Genomic DNA, 16,337 nt, shown 5'->3' on the forward strand with positions numbered 1-16,337 from the left:
GTTCAAGGTTCGACCCCAAACTTCGCCTTCACACCGCAGTTCGCCACCAACAAGGTGTTTCTATCTACGGCCGCACAGCTTTGTGTAACCCTTAATCCAGCTTGCGTTGCAGATTGTGAACTGCCTGAGGACCACGAGCGGTGTCTCTGCACATGCATATGCCCATGTCCATGCCCTCGGCAAGTCCTTGAGCGTCCCACGTGTGATTGTAGCATCCGCCGTAAGCGAGGGTGTGATCTGGAACCCTGGTCCATGCACCGCTGAGAATCTTCAGCTTCTGTCTCACCTCGTAGTGTGATATATATATCTTAGTATAAGCATTCCCTGGTAAGCCGACAGGAACAATGAGTTAGGGTACAGAGTATATCTCTCTCGGAGTTCTCCTGGAATTCTAAACCAGACTAAAATACACTGGACTCCACCGAGTAACTATAAGTAGGCATTGGGGCCGCTGCGCGTGGCCGTGGCCATTATAAGCTGCTAGCCCTGGTTTCTGTGATTACCTAACAGGCCAATTCAAATATTGTCCGACCCGACCCGGATCGAGGTCTTCTTGTTGGCCTTATCGATCGCGCGATGAGAGTCCTGTTCCAGGGTTTGAAAAGGGGGCGGAAAGTGGTGGTTAGCTAGGCAAAGCACCAAGATTTGCAAAGGAACGATCGTTATCCGTGTGTATAATGATAATTCTGGGGTTGGATTGGCTTTTTATTCTGGATGCTTGCTTCGCGGTGCTTAACCTCCTATTAGAATATATATATATATATATATATCATTCGATTGTACCAAGTGATCGGTTACATTCAATTAAGATCGCGCAGAGCATTTTCTCTCTGTATATAATTCAGACTACAAAGGATGTTTTTGTCAAATATATGTGATTCCAACCCACATAGTCTCTATCTAGATAGCAAACCAAGCAAGAGACTTGTCGAAAGCGCGCTTGAATTCCATACTCCGCAATCGCCACTAGATAGGACACAAAGCATCACCAATGCAAACAGCCGATAGCAACCATACTTTTCGGTAGACGACTCGGCGGATTCTAGAAGCATCGTAGCCTGACCAGGATTGATACTGCTCGATAAGCTCGAGGGGCGGAGATGCAGTCATCAGGCCCATTTACAACTGAATAAACTCGAGTCCGGGAGCTGAAGTATGCTGACGGTGTTTCATAAAATTGCACGAGGAGCAGATCAGCCGTGCTTGGACGTGGGTGAGCATTTTCCAGATTCGTCGGGGCATTCAAGTCTTGACTTTGCCTATTATATGCTGGCTTATAAGGCGCGCAAGCAAATATCTGACATGGGATGAATAAAGAAGTGGCTGAGACACGCCTTGTGAGGTGGCGATCGATATGGGGGTGCGCTTTCGACAAGTCACGGCCGGAGTTGCCTTCCAATGATTATTTCGTGAAGGCGTAGAATGATCTAAGAGGCGTGGAGTCGACCCCTCAGTAACCTAAATGGGCTGCCTTGCGCTCTGCGACAAGGCTCAATTGAGATATGCACTGTATCCAAGGATATCGTTGGTCTCGTGTCGAATCATTTTCTGCGTTCATGATATGTCGGAAGGCCTCAGACAGGCAGCGGACTCAGTCTGGGATTCTCGATGCTATCCGCAACCTGGACAATGTTCTGATCCAAGTCATCGTCCCAGCCATACGAGTCGCTCTCACTGTCGTACAGATTTGGGCCGGCGCAAGGTTCAGGTTTCTGACGGTTTTGTATCAGTATCTGGGGTTCCGCTGCAACAGGCTTGGCTATCTCATGACGGTTGTTGGTTTCAGGTGCAAACAAGGCGCTTCTATTGAGCTTCTTGGATGCCATAGGCTCTTGTGTTCGAGGTGGAGATCGTCGAAAGCGTTGAATATTTGGCTGTGTAGTCGGCTGTGAGGCGACATTGTTACGCCCAAGTGTTCTTGGAGCAAATGGATCAACCTCGGCCGCAGGGTTAGGCTTCGGGCCCGCAAGATCCTCGGCAAATAGACGTCGTCTGGGTAATGGCATGAAAGGGCGACCGGCAGTATCGTTTTCCGGATTGATCTCGTCGTCAAATCTTATCCTCTTGACGGATCTCGTTGGAGGTGGTGAGATCGGTTCTATCATACGTAGTATTAGCACCGAACACATACCAGATATCAGAAGCATACCGTTAACACCTAAATCATCAACCCCGCTATCAAATGACTCCGTCTGTGCCTTTCTCTTCGATGAGGTCGACGGAGTATATCGCCCAAATATCCTGATATCGACCTGCTTCCGGGGTGTTCGAGGTGATCGCATGCCTGGAGGTATAAGCGCCCGCACACGTTCTTGCTCGTCAGACCAGATCGTCGTATTGCACCGGGAGGGGTCAACGATGAACTTCGCGCACGCGTAGACTTCACTCGGTCAGCATACATTTCTCCAAACATGGAACGATCTTGCAAGCGCTGACATTTTAGTCCATAGTAAGGGCTCTTCTCTTTCTTGACCTGGTACTCTTTCGTCCGAAAGCCGCATTGGCAGACGAACTCGCCCTCTTCGTCGGTTTTGACCTTCTCGAAGGTTGATCTGAGAGTATGGCGGGACATGGTGGGGAGACGGTTCTGCATGCTCACTGCGAGTCTGAGTATTGATCACATATGCCAACAGTAACAGTTGACTGTGTTGGAGGGATGCTGGCGCTTGTTTATTTGAGTGCGAACATAGATCATGCGGGGTTGTTGCTGGAGGATCCCAGCCACCCCAAGTGGCGCCCACCTCACCCCTGCCATGTTGATGATGGGGCTGTGGTTTTGCAGTGAGATATCAGAGCCATTAGATCTCTGATTATCCTCGAGAAGATAGACTTGCCTCAGTCCCTGAAGCATATAAAGTTGCAAATTATGGTAAATAGGTCGGAGAACGGAGTAGATATGGAGACAATGGTGTTGCTGAAGAAGAACCGTGTTTGTTAGTACCAAGTCGCTGGCTACACAGCCTACATATCTGATACACTGCGCCTCGGAGCCACCACCAGCATCCTATCAGCTTTCTATATCAAGCATAGAAAAACAAGAGGAGTTAGAGGTTATTATCGCAGGCCCTTGAAAGTCAAGCACAGAGCGAAGGGATGACTAATCCCCGATAAGCACGAGCCACCACCGACCAGGAACCGGCCAAATGCAGCAAGCGGTAGAAAACTGCCGTCCGGAGATATCGCATCGCTGAATCTTTTTTTTCTTCGAGCCACGGCCAAGTCTTCAACCCATTACAATCAACCTGCAACCGCCAAAATGCGCCCTCTCACAGAACAAGAGACCCAAACGCTCTTCAAGAAGCTGGCAGAGTACACAGGCAGCCGTCTCGGAGAGTTATTACAAAAGAATGGCGAAGATCGCCACGTTTTCCGCATCGGAAACCAGAACAGAGCATACTGGGTCTCACTGAAACTGGCGAATATCGCGACGTCAATTCCTCGAGATAACCTCCTCTCTCTTGGAGTCTGCATGGGTATGTCTTGCACCCCCAATTTTATTCTCACAAAAATACCCGAATCAAGCCCTTGAACAATCCTCAAAGCAAAGTCAACCCAAATAACAAAAACCTCCAACTAGGAAAATTCACCAAGACCGGCAAGTTCCGCCTGCACATTACCGCCCTCCCCATCCTCGCCGAGCACGCCCGCAGCAAGATCTACATCCGCCCCAACGGCGTCATGCCCTTCCTCTACGGCTCCAATTGCGCAAAGGCCCATCTTGCGCGCATCACCGAAGACCTGGTTGAACACAGTGGAGTGATTGTCTGCACGCAGGATGATGTCCCGCTTGGATTTGGAATTACGGCCCGCAGCAGCGCGGAGATGAAGAAGTTGGAGCCTACGGGGATTGTGTGCTTCCGACAGGCGGACTGTGGAGAGTATCTGCGGGACGAGGATACGTTGTTTTCTTCTGGTTGAGCGGGTGATCGGGTTGAAGGGATAAGAGGAGGGAGGGAGGGAAATGAGAAGGGGAAGTAAGGGCTCAGGGACAATGCGCCGAATGGCGTCGTGACGACGTTACGAATTATAAAAGCTTTATTGGATCGAGAGGGGACACCGGGGATGTGGGCGCGAGTTATGCGGTTCTCTCTGGTGCACCCGTGCTGGGTGTGCGGTTGAGACCGACTGTCCGATGAACTGCCATAAACCGACCACGATATTCAATCAAGGGACATCGGCTCGAGTCGGTTCACCACCCAACGGTTGAATTAACCAGTAGCTGGCGACCTTATCGGAGCCCATCTCCATGTGTACTCTAGTGATCGAGAACCTGATCTATACCAACATGTTTAATCCATATCTGCTTATCATATCATTGCCCTCCCCATCGTTATAGGTTCTATACATCTCTTATACATCGCGCACAGCATCTATTTACTTCTTCGATCTATGAATAGAATCCTCAATACCAGCATCTCAAGAATCAAGCGGCTTCCTCGCCAAAATCCTCGACAGGAAATAATCCAACAACACGCCCTTCTCCCACTCCTCCAAACACTCCCCAATCGCCTTCTCCACCTCCTCATCACCCAACCCCTTCGTGCGCAAGCACATCCTCGGAACGCCCGTATCAAAAGCGTAAAGGAGTGTCAACTTGTGATCTTCGCAGAACGGCAGTCCTCTCGTGCTGAACTGCTTCTTCTCAACGACTTCCATGCCCTGGGTCTTGAGCTCGTCGCGGATAATGTCTGAGAAGCGGAGACTGTATCCACGGTCTGCAACCCAGTTGAGGATGACGTGCCAGGTTGTGGTCATTGTACAGGGCGGACAGGCGGCGAGTTGGTCTTCGTAGTCGTATTCTTCCCATTGGATGTAGCCGCCGGGTTCTGGGGTCGTTAGTGGTTATTTCTTCATGGTGGGCAAAACGAGATTTACTTAAGAGTGAGGTGACATGCTTGACAGCAACGTCGAGCTGTTTTACTGGGAGGGCGAGAGAAAGGTGTCTGATGTGGACGAGATCGTACTTTCCGAGCTGTTCCTCGGGGAAAGGCTTGAAGAAGTCATGCACGGCGAAATCGATGTCTGCTACTTCTGGGGCGGTCTCTGCTTTGGGGAAGAGACTCGGCGTGATGTCGAACCCGGTGTACTTTGTTTTGATATTGCTTGAATTGGAGTCTCCTTTGCGGGATTTGACCAAGTCAAGTAGCCAGGTGCTGCGAATGTTAGCGTAGGTACTCCGATGGTTGCCGGGTGCGTATACATACGCATTCCCAGTCGCAACATCCGCCACGCGCTCGAGATCTTTCGGGATTTCCGGGTGCAGTATCTTCTGGTGCAGCATATGGAGGTTCATACGATGCTGGGTGTCGAGTCTAAATACGGTGTAAGTGCTGATCTAGGCAAAAGATGGGGTATATACCTCTGAAGCTCGTCTGTTTCGACCGAATTCAAGAGATACGAGGCTTTGCCCCGTCTCTGCTGCGCATAGCTCGGCGCAGGCACGGCGAACCGAAAAGCATTGCTACTCTTGAGAACTGATCCCAAACGCCGACTCAACATGGTGGCAGCAGTTAACTATCCATAAAACCGGGTGTAGGGATCCGCTGGACTAAGTACCCTGCGACGATGAAACCGGTAGCCGGAAGAATAGGCTTACGATTGGTGCAAGAGAAGGGATGAATTGATTAAGAATGGCAGGACATACGGTTGTCTTTCCCCCCGAGCCGAAGTCAGCGCCCTGCGCCATGGATTCTTGATGGAGCTGCCGCGTGGGCTAACCTCCTATAAGCGTGTGGAGCGGGTGGGCATTTTCCGATATCAAGGATTCAAGTCAACAGCAGGGAATTGGCGGGTTTAGCACGGAGTAACGGAGCAACTGTGATGACAATGACTGGGCTATGCAAGCTGATTCCATTCCTGATTGTAGTCAAGGGGTGTCATGATTTCTTCAGTTGGCCGTTGCAGTGTACTGTGTTCACGATCAGGATCGTGGATCCATCCCTGGTGTAACGCTAAGAAGTGACAGCCTCGTTCGTCTTTCGACCTCATGAAAGCGCAGTCGTCCCGCGGCGCTGGTTCAGATCCAACGCTTCAGACTGAATTAGTGGGTACGATGTGATGATCCTCAAGTGATCAAAAGCATTGTGTAGCGATCTTCCACTGACCACGAGGCCATTGGAATTTGAGAGAAATGGCAGCTAAGATGGTTTGGGCTAAAACTTACGAATGCCCCTATAGGTACTATTCCTTGGAACCTTAGTGCCTCGGTACTTCCGCATAGGGAAAGTTGCGAGCGGCCGACAAGTATTACTAAGCGTGTTTCTCTAAAGCGGCAGGTGCTCCGATTCTCCAGCTGTCCTCGATCGTACCATCAGGGAACTCAGGGAACTCTCCCAGGTGAATGGCTGTTTAATTTTCACATGGGACGATTTTGTTGATTGAGTTTGAATGTATCAATGTTGGGGTGCACCTCGAGTCCTTGGCTGACAAACCCGCTTCAAAGCCTACTCTTATACGGATATCGAAGACAGGGCGCAAGCCTGGTAATCGTGTCGTAAAGGCATTAGGCTTCTGCTTGAAGGACATGGCTATTGCGAACGGTAGTCCGGTAAAATGATCAATCGCCTAAGCCACCCCTAACTGCCCTCTCCGCAGACTCCAAATGATACCTAGATGCTTCGAGAAGGACTCCCAAAGCCTGTACACTCCCCTGTGTCACTCCGTGGCTGGCATCAATAAGTCCAGACATGAGCGCAGACAGCTCCCGGACTAAGTGCAAGTCTCCAGATGCCCTTTCGGCCTCGGGGTCGTCAAGGATATGCATCGTCAGGATAACAAGCGAGGTATAAACATAACTCAGAAGACTCCTGCGAACAAGGTGTTAGCACCTCTACTCAAAGCCATGTGGTCACAAACGTCACATACCGTCCACAAAGCGGAACATGCACCGGATAAAACCTCATCAACCCCGCTGTCCTCCTTGCTGAATTCACACACGCCAGTACGCGAATGTCAATTGGCCGTCCCCTTCTCGCAGCTGCACCAAGCGAAAAATAGATCGGCCTATACAGCGTGATTATCGCCTGGTAGTACATGAGCAGCAAGACCACGGTAGCGAGTCGGCTTGATGATGGCTCCGTCGCTGGAATAGAAGACTCGGTCCCCGGCGGGAGGGATTGTCTCCAGGTTGTTAATTCGGACTCGAGAGATTCCGTTGACGGGGTTGGGTTTTTATCTGGCTGTGGCGGGCGGCTTATGGTATGTTTCTCTCTTTCTGCGTTTGCGTAAATGGCTTTGAAGATTCGGCCTTTGATGATAGATATACGAGCGAAGAGGGTGAAAAGGGGTATGCTGGTTGTGTCGCCCTGATGATCTGAGCTTGGAGTTGATTCTGGGAGGGTGATGAGGGAGTTTGCTTCGTCCTCGTATGGGCCGAGGCCTTGGGCTGTGCAGATCCTGGAGTTGATGTGGTTAGGGGTTTTGATACACGGAATTGGAAGCATGTTGGGGAAGGGTGCGTACATTTTGTCAAGAATATACCCCAACCAGAACACCCGAGTCCGGCTTTCAGAGTTTTGCTCGTGGTCAGCTAGATCCGTCCGATGGACTCCTAGCGTATGTGCTTGCTGAACCGCTATCGCGAGCAGGCCGTGCGTCGAGGGCAATTCAAAGTTGCTGTTTAGCAGCGTTGCCTGTGCGAGCGTCAGTCGAGCAAATTCCATCCAAAACCCCATCTACAAGAGATGAGAGGAAATCCATCAAGAACTCACCATTCCAAAAAGCGCCTGCACACTCGTTAAGCTCGGCGCATGGAGTATAAGCCTCGGCACAGTCGCTAGTGCATTCTGCAAATACTGCCTATACATATATCGCAAAAAGTCCTGCTGGTTGCCCTGGTCAGGATGATTGACGAGGTGCAACGTATACCCCATTGCCAACACGACATTCAGCGCCGCCCATGTTGTGACATCTTCTGGAAGCCGAGGGTCGAGGTATGTGCCATTTGCAAGCCATGACTCTATTTCGTCTTTGAAGAAGGGGAGTATAGACGACGTGCTTAGGGAGAATGTGTGGAGGATTTGGTAGATTTCTGACGGGGAAGGTAAGGGGTAGGGAGTATGTGATGGCTCATTCTCCTCTGCAGAGAGCTGCTGAGTATCGGTTTGGCCTTCAACGACAGCAAGTCGGGAGAATGCAAGAGTGAGGTTCTTCTGGTAAGAGTCTCCAACATCTTTCAGGAGGTTTGGGATACCTTGGATATCCCTGGTTCGGACTATACAACCATTAGCCTAATGAGCTATTTTCCTTAGATATTTTGTCACTTCGCTCGCCACGAGATGGCTGATGGCAGAAGAGGTAAGACACAGGAAGCAGGAGGTCTATCATACTATCTCCATAAATCCAATCATGCAACAGAATCTTAGTCCTCTGCCTGAAGGCAATAAAATTCGAGACATCCTGCCCGACACCAGTGACAGCAACAGCAGCAGCACCAGCAGTTGCAAATTGTGGGTCTGGGCTGACTGAAGAATAGGGGGCAGTGGACACCAGCGGCGGCTGATATACCCCAACTGGGGCCGGGGCTGAAGTGATGATACAGGCGTAGCTCCTTCGCTCACAGGCAGTGCAGGAAGCGGAGCCTTCAATCTTCTCGCATTTGATCTTGGAGCGCCGGCAGTAGTCGCAGGCCTGAATGTACACGTAGTCTAAAGGTTAGCGAGTAGGTACTCCAAGTTGAGGTGGCACGCCGCAAGCCTTCACCGCAACGCCTGACAGCAAGAGAGAGAGCAGCGGTGGATCTCAATTCCGAAGGTAAGGTAGCATAAAGTGGCAGGGTAGGGAATGAAGGCCCACGTGGAGACTGTCAAAGCATTTAACTATGACCGACCTTTTTCATCCGAGCCCTAAGGGGCTTTGGTTTCGGACCGAGCATGTACGATTCTTCCATCCTGGGTATTGATAATCGTCGACAAAACGTTATGAATCGAACAGCAAAAAGAGAAGGAACCGGGAAGAGGATCGGAAATGGAATCCTCATCTGACAAGATCTCACGGTTAAAAAACCGCCTTGGCCAGCGTCAGATGCTTCTTATGCCACCCGCTGGGTAAATTGTGCAGTGCTGGGCAGCATTACCCGCCTCGGCAGGCCGCCTCAGCCCTGAACAATTCTATAGTGGGTGGCCCGACAGTCGGCTTGTGGGGCAATTTCCGGCTTTCACTGGCTGCCAATATTTTTGATAGAATAATCAGCTGAAAACCAGTACTCAAACATGGAGTCACTGGACGCCGTGGCCGGGACAAGAGGTTCGATCCTCTCGGGTGCGCCACTAATAGGCTACGGGGTGGTTGTTATGCAGCGCTGTCACTCCACTTGGTTCGGTCCGAACGGCCAGCCCTGGTCCCGCCTCTGAACGGGGGTTGCTATACATAGAGGGACGGTAGCACAGCCTGCGTTCGGCGACCCATTTGATTTTTCTTGCGTTCGTTTGTATACATACCAATATATTTTATTCTGGACTGGGTTGTCCACTCACCAAAAGATCCCTGAAGAATTTTCTTTTGTCGACACTCTATCACTCTATTCGCATCCTCATCATGGATAATCCTCCGCAAAGTCCAAGCAGAAGCCTAGCAACGACTTTGGCCGAGCACGAGCACGAGCACGAGCCAAAAATTCACCTACAACCACAACTCGAAGCAACCGACCTCGAAAGGCAAGCCTCGGGTGTCTCCTCGACCACCGCAGTTCCAAGCAAGCAAACATTCCCCGAAACTGATCTTGCCAAGGGCATTGTAGGCTGGGACGGCCAAGACGACCCTTCGAACCCTCAGAACTTTCCCGAGAAGAAGAAATGGAGACTGCTCCTCCTAATCAGTGCTTTCACATTCATATCGCCGCTGGCCTCGAGCATGTTCGCGCCAGCAATCTCGTATATGGCTGCCGATTTCAAGGAGACTGACCAGACGATTCTGTCATTCACCGTTAGTGTGTTCTTGCTGGGATATGCGGTATGTAGCAAATACGACACCATTTATTCATGAAACGGGACTGACCGTGTCGTCTCTAGTTCGGTCCCTGCTTCCTCGCCCCTCTCAGCGAGATATACGGCCGACGCATCGTTCTCAGCTGGGCGAACTGGTTCTTCGTCATCTGGCAGATCGGCTGCGCTTTAGCTCAGAACATTCAAACAGAAGTCATCTGCCGATTTTTCGCTGGAATTGGCGGCGCAGGGTGTATCACACTTGGTGCAGGCGTGATCGCAGACTTATTCCCTGTCGAGCAGCGGGGTAAGGCAACCGCTATCTGGGGTATGGGACCGCTCCTGGGCCCTGTCCTCGGTCCTATTGCTGGTGGGTTCATCGGCCAGGGCGCTGGATGGCGTTGGACGTTTTATGTGTTGCTTATCGCGGGGGCTCTGGTGGCTGCTGCAGTTGAGGTGTTTAACCAGGAGACATTTGCTCCGGTGCTTATACTACGAAAGACGAAGAAGATGCGGAAGGAGTTGGGAAGGGAGGAGCTCCGCAGTGCGTATGAGACTGGGAGTGACGAAGGTGTTGGAAAGACACTGAAAGAAGGGCTTATGCGACCTATAACGCTGTTCTGCAAGTCGCCTATCGTGCTTCTGCTTTCGACATACGGTGTAAGTAACTTCCCACGCTTTTCGCAGCGAAGCTGACCCAGGTTCTAGGCTCTACTGTATGGCCTGGTGTACCTCTTCTTTACGACCATCTCGGCCGTATTCAGTCAGCAATATGGCTTTTCAGCAGGTCTCTCGGGGCTCGCGTTCCTGGGTATTGGCCTCGGGTTCATCAGCGGTATTGTTTTTATCGGCTTGACCAATGACCGCATGCTTATGCGCTCAACCGCCCGCAATAAGGGCGTCTTCGAGCCGGAGATGCGTCTCCCTCTCATGATTATTTTCGCCTGTATCCTCCCGATCTCCTTTTTCTGGTACGGCTGGACAGTTGATAAGAAAGTCCACTGGATCGTTCCAATTATTGGCATGTACCCCTATGGCTTTGCTATGATGGGTGTGTATATGCCGATTCAGACTTATGTTATTGACTGTTACCCGCGGTATGCTGCGTCTGCGAACGCGTCATTAATGGCGACGAGGTCGCTTCTGGGTGCGTTGCTGCCTCTTGCGGGGCCTAAAATGTTCGAGTCCTTGGGGTTGGGCTGGGGAAACTCGCTGTTAGGCTTCCTTGCTCTGGCGTTCGTGCCTATTCCAATTATTTTTACAAAATATGGAAAGGTTATCCGAGAGAAGTGGCCTGTCAACTTTGATTGAGGTCGTTGGGTCGTCTGAGGCAGCTTTTCTGAAAGCACGCTGGCCTGGGTCTCGTTCTTGATGTGGCGAGAAGGAGGTCGAATTATCCATAGAGTATAGATTTGCTGTTTCGCGTTTGAAGCGATTGTTCCTCACGAATAGATTACGAATCATCTAGAAGTCGCATCATTTGTTGTGTTTGATAGAACCATGTGCCCAACTGAGCACCCTGATTGTCCAGTGGGCTGCCGGATGCGTCATATGGCCGTTGCGGGTGATGGTGTGATGGTCCACCAACGATGCTCCCGAGCGGCAGGGGTGAGGTAATGTCGAACCATGATGACATCCTGTTCTCCGCTGTGGTGAGTTCGGGTAGTTCGGTGAAGCCACCGCCAAAAATGTGGTCTGTTTGGCCTCTTGCCTTGACCTCCACATACTTTGTCGCCGCATCGGATAGAGCCTTGAAGATACGTAGCTGTCTGCTGCAGGATAGAAAGCGAGGGCATTGCGCCAGCGTTTGAAACCTGCTAACTAGGCGCTGCAGGCAGTCAAGGCAAGATCTATCCAAGGTCTCGATGATGTGGCAGAATATGGTTAGAAAGGGAATGAGTGGGGCCAGTCGCAAGACTTCGTTGATCCAAATGCCGATGTTGGAAGACCACGAGCTCATAGCCGCCAGCATACTGATGCAGACTTCCGAGTTTGAAAGCGATGCTTTAGCAGCTGAGATGCATTCTGGAGCTGGTGTCAAACAAGAGGGATTTGACGAAGGAAGTGCCTTATAGATGGATGATAAAATAGAATAATCGGTGGCTTTATTGGCGTGAATTATTAATTGACGTAGGTTGTCGTCGATGGTGTGGTCAGTCCATAGCCCGGGGCGATTCTAGGGCTCTTGTCAGCTAAGCATCATATAATAAATCGCATCACCTACGTAGTATTCCGTTCTTGCTTCCATTATTTGCTCCAATTCGGCAGCCAACAACTTAGTGCGGGTTTCTCGTACGGGTATTGATTGAGACAATGCACTTGGGCTATGTATGTAATCGTATATTCGTCCATATAGGCTTGCCACATGAATCCAGTCGGGTAATCTGTTACTTGACAGCGAGGTCATTTGGCGGTTGAGAAGAAGCCGCGGTATCGTAATGTCCTGGTCTCGAATAGTAGAGGGTCTTCCGAGGCGTAACGATAAAGCCTTTTCAATGGTGTAAACAGCCCAGAATAGCCGCATCATTCGCTGCGCTTCTTCTGGTGATCCCAAGGCTACGACATGCTGAGTTTGGTACCCTAGGTCCTGACTCATGAGTGAAGCTCTGGAAATAAAAGTCCAGGACATGTAAGGCTTGCCGTGTTGAAGGCAGTAAATACCCTGTCCGTGTTAGTGTGTAATCCGATCTGCCAGATGAGGTGTTTTTGACACGCGGGACGAAACTCACAGCCATATATAGCGCACCAATTGAGTTATAATTTGGCATTATGTGAATGGAAAGATTTGATAAAATGGTTTCGAGGCTATTTCTGCAGGTCTGCGCTTCCGCATCGTATGCTTGGTTGAGTGCATTGCCTTCACCACAACCTTCACCGGGATCTGAACACTCAGTGAAGATCCAGTAAAGACCGCAGTGGACCCGAACTAGCTCCATATCGGACATCGGGCCGGGTGAACACGCCTTGACAACATGTTTTAAGAAGTCACCAAGAGTTCCAAGCTCAAATGGCCAGTAAAATCGATCGGGCGGGCGGTCTTGTAGAAGTTAGTGAACGCCGTGTAATGCAAACAGCAATCCGGATACAAACCGTACATAGCCCTTAACGCTGCTAGAATTCGATCAAGGGGCGGCAATGGCAAGTCTCTGGTGGTGGTTCCTGGGGTAAGTTGTTTAGAAAATGGACGCGAGCCTTCTGATGTCTCGTTCTCTTGTTTCTGACCATTGACCATACTGCGTAAAGTGTCAAGCACGGGGCTCATCTCGGCGACCATGATCGAGTCTGGGTCATTTTCAACGGCAGACTGAATAAATGCAGTCACCGAAACGACTTGAGAGAACAAGGTGGATTCGATGCCATGGGTTTCATTCAATAGAGGCTGCTTCTTGGGACTCGGTCTGTTGCTTCTCACTTGCGAGGCTCCAGAAAATGTTTGAAGATGAGGTGGCGGTTGCATGGTGGCTAAAGCACGAGGATCCATGCTGCTGAAGCGGCCTTCCGTCATTTGTCGAATCATCTCACTGAGGTCATCGATCTTCTTCGACATGTTCTCCATCCGGCTCTCACTGCAAACGGTGCTAGTCAGTTGGTGCGCGGGGATATACAAGGTGAAAATAACTGATGGGGTTGCACACAGTACGTACTAGACATCTGATATGAGGACGCGTTGCCGCTTTGACTTGACCTTCTGACCGAGCTTGTAGGTACAGTGTGTCTTGGTCTTGATGCATTGGGAGCATGGCTTGACCCGGTTGCACCTTGTCTGGAGATTAGACTAAAGTCAGTGGATGCTGTGCTTTCTTGGTCAATAAACACACCTTTCTTCGACGACAGCTATCGCACTAAGCCGGCGTCAGTTAGACTGCAGTTTTTAGAAGCCTGAAAATGAACGGAAATGCGTACTGATAGTGACTTTGTTGCGACAAGCCTTGGCTCGTCGCAATTCTGATTCTCCAAGGCAGATGAGGAGTCGTCTCGGTCATCGTCCGATAGTGGCATAACTTCAAACGTAGGGGATCAAGCGGGGTCGAAACTCTGATGGACAAACATGAAGAGGAAAGAGGAGAATGAAGAAAGTCGGGAGGATGTAAAAGAGCAGGGACCGACGGACCTTCGGAGCGCCAAGACTGCGCAGTCCGGATCATCTCCACCACCAACCATCAACACATCCCACCCAGCATCACACATCTCGCAGGACCTATGCTCTCAATCATGGCTATAAAAAGGCCTTGTAGTTGCGTATGGCTTGTCTTTTGGACCCTCACATTACTCTTGCCTTAACGAATTTTCTTCCAATCTCAACTCGTCGGCATAAACAAACATGAAGTATCGCGGAGTTGTCTACGATGTCGGCTTAAACTTCACCGGTGATGGTTTCTCTGTCGAGCCGTTTAATCCCAACCTCGTGGAGCACGATATGCGCGCAATAAGACAAGACCTATACGCCAATGCTGTGCGGATCGAGGGGGAGGAAATCCATCGACTTGAAACCGCAGCCCGTATAGCACACGCCATGGGGCTAACCGTGCTCTTCAACCCATGGAAGATGAACGCCGACGTTGAGGATACACGCAGCTATATGGAGCTTGCTGCCATCACGGCCGAGAAGCTACGCAGTGACGGTGTCGATATTGTCTTCGTTGCCGGTTGCGAGTACACCATCTTTAGCAAGGGCGTCTTTCCTGGCAACAACCTTAACGAACGCTTGCAGTTTCTGACGTCCCACTTCGCCGACGCCCAATCCATGGATAAAATGCCAGAACCTCTGGTTGAGAAGTCCGTCAAGCTCAACAAGATTCTGGGTTCGTTCGTCGAAGTTATCCGCGCCAATTTCAAAGGACTAGTGACCTACTCAGCCGGCCTCTGGGAGAAGGTAGAGTGGGATATCTTTGACATTGTCGGCGTCGACTATTACCGCCATGGAGAGACAGAAGAGCAGTACGTCGCCGGTCTAGAGCGCTACAGGTCCGCCGATAAACCTTTCCTCGTCATGGAGGTCGGATGCTGCGCCTATGAGGGTGCGGCCGCGCGCGGTGCTGGTGGCTTCATGGTTTTGAAAGGCAGAAACCCTGACGGCAGTGGTATCTTTGAAGACGGTGTCGTACCAACTCGGAGTGAGCGAGAGCAGGCCGATTACGTGGGGACTCAGCTCGGCCTTCTCGCGGATGCCAACGTTCAAGGGGTGTTCATCTATGTCTTTTCTTTCCCGTGCATGCCAACTGGGGAAGGCGCAAGTGATCTCGACCTAGCCTGTTACTCTCTGGTCAAGACCTTTCCCAATAGCGATACTAGGTCGAAATCCATACCTCCGTGGGCGCCTAAGGAGTCTTTCCAGCGTGTTGCCGAGATTTATCGTTCCATGACCGAGCTGGAGGAAAAGTGAGCCGAGATCTGGTAGTTAGAGGTTGCTCTGAGACGACCCTAGGTTAACTTTAGACGGATTAAATATGTACAAACCAATATATCCAAGTAATCCTCCGATGCTACACCAAAGCACTTCTATACTCTCCTTATCCCCCGAAGGCAATGTGGTGCAGTCAACGATTAGCCCAAAAATGCAATGTGGGAGGATGTGGGGTCTCGAATCCGCATAAAAACCCCTCCAGAACTGCATCTCAAGAAATCAACAACTTCATCAAATTTATATCGCCATTAACAACCGGCAGAATAACATCAAGATGTCCACCAAGACCCTAACAGGCGCTTGTCTCTGCGGCCAAATCACCGTCGCGATTGACCTGCCAGCCTCCGAGCCAAACCCCAAGGTACTTTTGCCTACCCCACCCCTGCTCATCCCCTCACTCACCATCCAACCACTCACTTACTGATAACAACACCAGATAATCCTCTGCCACTGCACCTCCTGCAAGAAATACACTGGCTCCGGCTTCTCCGCCAACATCATGGTTCCCAAATCCGCCATTCGATGGACTGGCACGCCACCAAAGATCTTCACCGACAACTCAACAGACAGCGGAAACGCGCTCCCTCGGGAAATCTGCGGCGAATGCGGCACCCATTTTACGTCCGGCGTTGTAGGCGAATCTGTTACAGCTTTTAAATGGGGGACTCTGGATCAGGGCTCCAGAGATGCTTGTGGCGAGTTGGGAGGGGAGATATATGTTAAGAGAAGAGATGGTTGGGTGAAGGATGCGGGGAGGGGTGGAGAGGGGGTTTTTGAGAGGGAAAATTGATTTGATTCCCCCAAGTCGATGTACAGTATAGGAAACAAATACCGATTGGAGTACGACGGAGTCGGCACTCAACAAAGAGATGTTAAAGAGGGGAGTAATAGGAACAGTGTGATTTGAGGAGAACCTCGGAGATGCAGGTAGGGGTGAGGTGAGGTCGTCATCTACCCCGCCCGATAAAATCAATCATGTCCCGAGAAAGGCGCAGGGCGTGCTGCTCACTTGC

The 16,337-nt window shown here is 50.7% G+C and overlaps 9 protein-coding genes across 9 annotated transcripts; 4 read left to right on the top strand and 5 right to left on the bottom strand.

Annotated features, from left to right (window-relative positions):
* Positions 1 to 827: 827 nt before the first annotated feature.
* BJY04DRAFT_179098 (uncharacterized protein) lies at positions 828 to 2,660 on the bottom strand. The gene is made up of 3 exons (XM_073709846.1): positions 2,437 to 2,660; positions 2,150 to 2,380; positions 828 to 2,098 (listed from the first exon to the last, which is right to left on the bottom strand). Exons 1-3 carry the CDS (start codon positions 2,591 to 2,593, stop codon positions 1,575 to 1,577), a joined length of 912 nt encoding a protein of 303 aa, XP_073575530.1. The 5' UTR covers positions 2,594 to 2,660; the 3' UTR covers positions 828 to 1,574.
* A 498-nt stretch (positions 2,661 to 3,158) lies between these two features.
* Positions 3,159 to 4,290, top strand: BJY04DRAFT_179100 (ribosome biosynthesis protein NIP7). The gene is made up of 2 exons (XM_073709847.1): positions 3,159 to 3,473; positions 3,578 to 4,290. Exons 1-2 carry the CDS (start codon positions 3,257 to 3,259, stop codon positions 3,916 to 3,918), a joined length of 558 nt encoding a protein of 185 aa, XP_073575531.1. The 5' UTR covers positions 3,159 to 3,256; the 3' UTR covers positions 3,919 to 4,290.
* A 126-nt stretch (positions 4,291 to 4,416) lies between these two features.
* Positions 4,417 to 5,499, bottom strand: BJY04DRAFT_213923 (class I SAM-dependent methyltransferase; the record flags this gene model as incomplete). The annotated part of the gene is made up of 4 exons (XM_073715062.1): positions 4,417 to 4,826; positions 4,876 to 5,153; positions 5,205 to 5,312; positions 5,360 to 5,499. The coding sequence occupies 4 exons, from the start codon at positions 5,497 to 5,499 to the stop codon at positions 4,417 to 4,419; spliced, it is 936 nt and encodes a 311-aa protein (XP_073575532.1).
* A 1,057-nt stretch (positions 5,500 to 6,556) lies between these two features.
* BJY04DRAFT_213924 (uncharacterized protein) lies at positions 6,557 to 8,887 on the bottom strand (the record flags this gene model as incomplete). Its single annotated transcript, XM_073715063.1, has 5 exons — positions 6,557 to 6,806; positions 6,865 to 7,631; positions 7,710 to 8,212; positions 8,262 to 8,628; positions 8,828 to 8,887. The coding sequence occupies 5 exons, from the start codon at positions 8,885 to 8,887 to the stop codon at positions 6,557 to 6,559; spliced, it is 1,947 nt and encodes a 648-aa protein (XP_073575533.1).
* A 647-nt stretch (positions 8,888 to 9,534) lies between these two features.
* Positions 9,535 to 11,231, top strand: BJY04DRAFT_213925 (MFS transporter; the record flags this gene model as incomplete). The annotated part of the gene is made up of 3 exons (XM_073715064.1): positions 9,535 to 9,948; positions 10,008 to 10,580; positions 10,629 to 11,231. The coding sequence occupies 3 exons, from the start codon at positions 9,535 to 9,537 to the stop codon at positions 11,229 to 11,231; spliced, it is 1,590 nt and encodes a 529-aa protein (XP_073575534.1).
* Positions 11,232 to 11,373: 142 nt separating this feature from the next.
* On the bottom strand, positions 11,374 to 13,467 carry BJY04DRAFT_213926 (fungal specific transcription factor domain-containing protein; the record flags this gene model as incomplete). Its single annotated transcript, XM_073715065.1, has 4 exons — positions 11,374 to 12,096; positions 12,145 to 12,582; positions 12,650 to 12,957; positions 13,011 to 13,467. 4 exons carry the CDS (start codon positions 13,465 to 13,467, stop codon positions 11,374 to 11,376), a joined length of 1,926 nt encoding a protein of 641 aa, XP_073575535.1.
* A 633-nt stretch (positions 13,468 to 14,100) lies between these two features.
* Positions 14,101 to 15,784, top strand: BJY04DRAFT_179118 (uncharacterized protein). The gene is made up of 2 exons (XM_073709848.1): positions 14,101 to 15,685; positions 15,761 to 15,784. The coding sequence occupies exon 1, from the start codon at positions 14,242 to 14,244 to the stop codon at positions 15,301 to 15,303; it is 1,062 nt and encodes a 353-aa protein (XP_073575536.1). The 5' UTR covers positions 14,101 to 14,241; the 3' UTR covers positions 15,304 to 15,685; positions 15,761 to 15,784.
* Positions 15,281 to 15,654, bottom strand: BJY04DRAFT_116468 (uncharacterized protein). The gene has a single exon (XM_073708259.1). The coding sequence runs from the start codon at positions 15,532 to 15,534 to the stop codon at positions 15,319 to 15,321; it is 216 nt and encodes a 71-aa protein (XP_073575537.1). The 5' UTR covers positions 15,535 to 15,654; the 3' UTR covers positions 15,281 to 15,318.
* Positions 15,452 to 16,233, top strand: BJY04DRAFT_116466 (GFA family protein). Its single transcript, XM_073708258.1, has 2 exons — positions 15,452 to 15,685; positions 15,761 to 16,233. Exons 1-2 carry the CDS (start codon positions 15,599 to 15,601, stop codon positions 16,112 to 16,114), a joined length of 441 nt encoding a protein of 146 aa, XP_073575538.1. The 5' UTR covers positions 15,452 to 15,598; the 3' UTR covers positions 16,115 to 16,233.
* Positions 16,234 to 16,337: the final 104 nt, after the last annotated feature.

The sequence above is a fragment of the Aspergillus karnatakaensis genome, assembly GCF_047715665.1.
Source record: "Aspergillus karnatakaensis strain CBS 102800 unplaced genomic scaffold BJY04scaffold_5, whole genome shotgun sequence".
Classification (NCBI taxonomy): Eukaryota; Fungi; Ascomycota; class Eurotiomycetes; order Eurotiales; family Aspergillaceae; genus Aspergillus; species Aspergillus karnatakaensis.

Excerpts from the sequence above, each read along its gene's own strand:
- BJY04DRAFT_179098 (XM_073709846.1), bottom strand. The coding sequence starts at position 2,593 with ATGCAGAACCGTCTCCCCACCATGTCCCGCCATACTCTCAGATCAACC. Across the intron at positions 2,381-2,436 it reads CCCTTACTATGGACTAAAAT|TCTACGCGTGCGCGAAGTTC; the intron begins GTCAGCGCTTGC and ends GACCGAGTGAAG. Across the intron at positions 2,099-2,149 it reads TGATGATTTAGGTGTTAACG|AACCGATCTCACCACCTCCA; the intron begins GTATGCTTCTGA and ends TACGTATGATAG.
- BJY04DRAFT_179100 (XM_073709847.1), top strand. The coding sequence starts at position 3,257 with ATGCGCCCTCTCACAGAACAAGAGACCCAAACGCTCTTCAAGAAGCTG. Across the intron at positions 3,474-3,577 it reads CTCTCTTGGAGTCTGCATGG|GAAAATTCACCAAGACCGGC; the intron begins GTATGTCTTGCA and ends ACCTCCAACTAG.
- BJY04DRAFT_179118 (XM_073709848.1), top strand. The coding sequence starts at position 14,242 with ATGAAGTATCGCGGAGTTGTCTACGATGTCGGCTTAAACTTCACCGGT.
- BJY04DRAFT_116468 (XM_073708259.1), bottom strand. The coding sequence starts at position 15,534 with ATGCAGTTCTGGAGGGGTTTTTATGCGGATTCGAGACCCCACATCCTC.
- BJY04DRAFT_116466 (XM_073708258.1), top strand. The coding sequence starts at position 15,599 with ATGTCCACCAAGACCCTAACAGGCGCTTGTCTCTGCGGCCAAATCACC. Across the intron at positions 15,686-15,760 it reads CCTCCGAGCCAAACCCCAAG|ATAATCCTCTGCCACTGCAC; the intron begins GTACTTTTGCCT and ends TAACAACACCAG.